Raw genomic sequence first — 5,212 nt, 5'->3', positions numbered from 1 at the left:
ATATAGTGCTTTGTGAACACAAATTAGTTATCATAAATCAGTTAAATGACGAAAAATTAGGTGTCTATTTACTTGTGACAACGCTGTTTACATACATATTAAATTATTTCTTGGTTTACAAAATTAAATAATGAAATAACCAGACTGACATAATCCACAAGATAGCAGAGAATATAAAGTCGAGGCAATGAAGGTAAAACCAAGGCCGAATGTCTTGGGTGAGAGGTCGTCGTACCAAAAGTCCAGGCTTTGTGTTTGCTACTACGACTAAGATCTGCACCAGCGGCGGCTCTAGAAGGGCTCACGCCCGGCACCTACAACGCTCGTCGCTGTGACCCTCCTACGAGCTCCGTGGAATTACAGTACGAACTTTTCGATACGCGGCCCGCCATGCTAAACACTGGGCCACGTCCAGCCCAATCATCATTAGAAACACAACACTAAATAATCAACCACAGTATAATAAAATCAAAATACAGCCTATAATCCAATCTAATATAAAATAAAACAATCAATATTTGTAAATAACAAGACAAAACCCTCATGTGAACAAATTAGACTTATATATACTTAATGAACACGTCAAAATAAACAAAATACCATGACACTTATTACATTACAATACAACGTAAAAGTTAATAAAATTAGCAAAAATTACACCTCACAAAAAATCCTTTCATAGAAACGCAGAACATCCTTACAAATCATGCATAACGCCTGAGATATCGTCACTTTCCGAGGTAAGAGTGCATAATGATCCAGATACTTCACTCACTAAAGTAAGAGTGTATAATGATCCAGATACTTCACCCATTAAGATAAAAGTGTATAATGATCCAGATACTTCACCCACTAAAGTAAGAGTGTATAATGATCCAAATACTTCACCCACTAAAGTAAGAGTGTATAATGATCCAGATACTTCACCCACTAAGATAAAAGCGTATAATGATCCAGATACTTCGCCTATTAAGATAAAAGTGTATAATGATCTAGATACTTCACCCACTAAGATAAAATTGTATAATTATCTAGATGCTTCACCCACTAAGATAAAAGCATATAATGATCTAGATACTTCACCTATTAAGATAAAAGTTTGTAATGATCCAGATACTTCACCCACTAAGATAAAAGTGTGTAATGATCCAGATACTTCACCTATTAAGATAAAAGCGTATGATGATCCAGATGCTTCACTTATTAAAATAAAAGTGTATAATGATCCAGGTACTTCACCTATTAAGATAAAAATGTATAATGATCCAGATACCTCTCTACTAAGATAAAAGTGTGTAATGATCCTGATACTTCACCTACTAAGATAAAAGCGTATAATGATCCAGATATTTCACCTACTAAGATCAAAGTGTATAATGATCCAGATACTTACCCACTAAGATAAAAGTGTATAATGATCCAGATACTTCCCCTACTAAGATAAAAGTGTATAATGATACAGATACTTCGGCTACTAAGATAAAAGCGTATAATGATCCTGATACTTCACCTATTAAGATAAAAGCGTATGATGATCCAGATGCTTCACTTACTAAGATAAAACTGTGTAATGATCCAGATACTTCACCTACTAAGATAAAAGTTTGTAATGATCCAGATACTTCGTCTACTAAGATAAAATTGTATAATGATCTAGATGCTTCATCGACGAATATAAAAGCGTATAATGATCTAGATGCTTCACTTACTAAGATAAAAGTGTGGAATGATCCAGATACTTCACCTACTAAATAAAAGTGTGTAATGATCTAGATACTTCACCTACTCAGATAAAATCGTATAATGATCCACATACTTCGGCTACTAAGATAAAAGTGTGTAATGATCCAAATATTGCACCTACTAAGCTAAGAGTGTACGCTATCTTAGAACTTTTTAATTACTGAATGTATAGTATCTCAGAACTCCTCATTATACTGAATAAAATACATAATGCCTTATAACTCTTGACAAGAGTGCTTAAGCATCCCACAACACTCCAGCTACCCAGTAAAAAGTGTGTAATGTCCCAAAACTTTTAATATAGTAAGATAAACAAGACAATATCTCAGTCTCAGAAATCTTCACCTATCTTTAAAACTGATTATATTAAGAATTATAAATAGATATATGAATAACAAAAAGTTAGCCAGAGGATAGTTGCTCCATGGCGGAGAAAACATGAGTTATAAAGGTAGATGGAAATTTGAATTGTCATAAGCCTTTTTTTTTTGGCTGTGAACTTATAGACGGGTATATGATAACAATTATCTTTCCTTGTGAAAGAATAAAAAGTTTATAAGTCTTACCTGGTCAGGAGCAATTTTGAAGTTTGTCCACGATAATGGGTCACACGTTTCATACTTGGTATAAATGACCAACCCAGCCATGCATGAAATCGTCAATAAAACCGATAATCCAGGAAGATTCAGCCAGAGAGCCCTGATAATTTTGGGAGATAAGGATATAACGAAGAATCATGAGAATAAAATTAAGAGCTGTAACACATTAAGACATGACCAAATAAAATTAAAATAAGCTCAGTTGTAAAAAAACAAAACACACAAAAAAACGACAATGTTTAATAGTGCCGATAAATATATGTGCTTTTCAGTGGTAATGTTCCTTGTCATTCACAACATATAGCTGTTAATGGTTACAAATATGGATGTCAATTGTAAAATTAACAATTCATTAATTATTACGACACAATGAGAATTATTCCCGTGTTGCATTATTGTGGAAAATTCTAATCTAAAATAGAGAAGATATTGCTTGTAACACTTACGTCTGCGCACCACGTAGTGTCGGAATGGACAAATACCGTTGGACCATAGCTTGGTTAACACCATATATGGAAACCCATGTAAAATATCCTCCTACGGCAAGATTCCAAACGGTGTGGCGAACTGTAGGGTCTGGATTAAAGCTGCATGAAGAATTATTGCACTGTTTTTATATGACCTAACCACGTAATGTTAACGTTCAAAAACAATAATCGTTAAGCGTCTTGAAATAGAGACTTATGTCTGTTTTTGTTGATAAATGAAACCTACATAATGTGATATTTACACTGTGTCCTCCACAGGAACTCGAACTCTAGATTTTAGCAGTATAAACCCTCAAGCTTACCACTGTGCCGCAGGGTGGACAACATTTACGTCAGAGTACCTGAATTTGTTGAAATTGAGGAATAAAAGTTCTGTGACATCACACATTGAATACAGAAACCTATCCAATTCATATTCCAGAAATGAAATACAGTGATACATATTAGAAGGGTGATTGTTCATTGAAACACAATTTATATACAGATTTTAAGTGTCATGTAGTGTGATTAAGAATCATTATTCATGAATATCGTAGTAGATGTTTACCCTTACTTGAAAAATTCTATTCTCTGCCCATCTAAGTTTTTTTGCCATACATTAGCCCAGCCTCCTTCATCTGCGGCTCCTTTGAATACAACAACAAACATGGCAATGAACATCATGGTTACTTGGAAAAGGTCAGTCCACACAACAGCCTTTATGCCTCCCTAAAAAATAAATAAGACAGGATTAACAAAAACATTTCCTATATACTTAGGCTAATATCCATAGCATATATTTTCCTGTAACTTACCTTTATTGTACAGCAACTTAAAAGAAACATAAGACAAATGTGTTGAAAGGCATCTTTCATGAAAGCCAATTTTATCTAAAGTACAAAGCTACACAATAAGTTATCTGTGCTATGCCCACTGCGGGTATCGAAATCCGATCTTTAGCGTTATAAGCTCACTGATCTACCACTGAGCCAAATAAGGAAAAAAGTTTGTTTTATCTTACTGTAACTTAGAATATTATACAGGATGGTCCAGAATTATATTTCCTATTTTAGAATTTAATAATTAAAGAAATCGAACCACGTGGTTTTCAATATATTATAGTCCAACTCAAACAGTTTTTATTGTAATGTTTTTTCACTCCAGTGAGTAGTGTTAACCCGTAAAATGGCAACTATGCAAAAAAGGTTCAATGCGTCGTTTGGCTTGCAGAGACCAAGGCAGTGAGTGTGGTGCAGTGTAATTACAGACGTCAGTACAGGAAAGAAGTATTGGGGGTATGCTAAGGATATCGTGTATAGCACACATCACGGAGCTAAGGACCAAGATAACGGACCAAAAAATTTTCGAAATATGTAATGGTTCCTTTATTATCATTGCAACTAAACACCACCGAAACCCCTCCGCTACGGTCTTGGTTGTATCAGCAGATAATATTATTACTCTTTGCTTTACACGTGTACTTCCGTCTTTTTATTTGCTGCCCATGCTTAGTCTCTTCTCTGTGCAACTTTCTATGAACCTTGTAGATGTAAGACAACCTGAATACCACCAGAATTTATACGTATCGCACATTTTATTTAAAAAAAGCGCTTATACAGTATGCATAAAACAAATTTGGAAACACAGAAATATCCTTATCTCAACATATCTTTGATGAAAAATTCTTTAAGATTACCAAAACAGAACAAAAACATTGCAGTTTGATTCCATTTAATAAGCACATTGATAATGACCAGTTTTAAGTGTAAAAACTTACCACTGCAGTGTAGAAAGTGCAGACCAGACCAATAGACAATACAGCTGACCAAACAGAGATTCCAGTCACTGTGTAATCAGAATGTGTACAGTTAGTATAAGTTTTATGACTAATAGTTGTTAGCGAAAAAACTCGATTGAAAAAAAAAGAAAGAATAAAACTAAAAAGAAATATAGACGATTTAAAGTCAAGAGAGACATTTTTGAAACAGTGTTCATATCCCCACTCGTGGTACACGTGTTCGGGTTCCATTGCGAGTGTTATAACGGGGCTTGTGTTCGGGTACGGGCTAGGCAACAAATATTTTGACTAATTAAATTAAATTAATACCATTATTTGAATTTCGAATGTATTTCAGTTCTTGTTTTTTTTATTGAAAATCTAATAAAAAATCAATCATTCTAGGAAGAGGAAAAAAACAACATAACTGAACTAGATATACTTCTAACCAAACTCTGAATTCTCTTGAGATTCATATTAATATAAATGTATATATATCCCACTCTTAATATCATTATTTTAAAGTCACAGAGCATTTTGTACAACAGCAAAAAAAAAGTGGTTAAGGCACTCGACTCGCAATCTGAGGGTCGCGGGTTCGAATCCCCATCCCACCAAACATGCTC

At 34.1% G+C, this 5,212-nt stretch overlaps 1 protein-coding gene across 1 annotated transcript in view; it reads right to left on the bottom strand.

The window, feature by feature from the left end:
* LOC106466214 (sodium-coupled monocarboxylate transporter 1-like) overlaps positions 1-5,212 on the bottom strand; it is a 54,732-nt gene that overhangs the window by 14,464 nt on the left and 35,056 nt on the right. The window contains exons 5-8 of the mRNA XM_022394692.1: positions 4,587-4,654; positions 3,384-3,538; positions 2,789-2,929; positions 2,310-2,442 (exon numbers count right to left, since the gene is read on the bottom strand). Coding sequence (XP_022250400.1) covers positions 2,310-2,442; positions 2,789-2,929; positions 3,384-3,538; positions 4,587-4,654 — 497 coding nt within the window. The remainder of the gene's footprint in view (positions 1-2,309; positions 2,443-2,788; positions 2,930-3,383; positions 3,539-4,586; positions 4,655-5,212) is intronic.

This window comes from Limulus polyphemus, unplaced genomic scaffold, assembly GCF_000517525.1.
Source record: "Limulus polyphemus unplaced genomic scaffold, Limulus_polyphemus-2.1.2 Scaffold72, whole genome shotgun sequence".
Lineage (NCBI taxonomy): Eukaryota > Metazoa > Arthropoda > Merostomata > Xiphosura > Limulidae > Limulus > Limulus polyphemus.
Note: the sequence above shows the minus strand (reverse complement) of the source record. Positions and strands in the feature narration are given on the sequence as shown.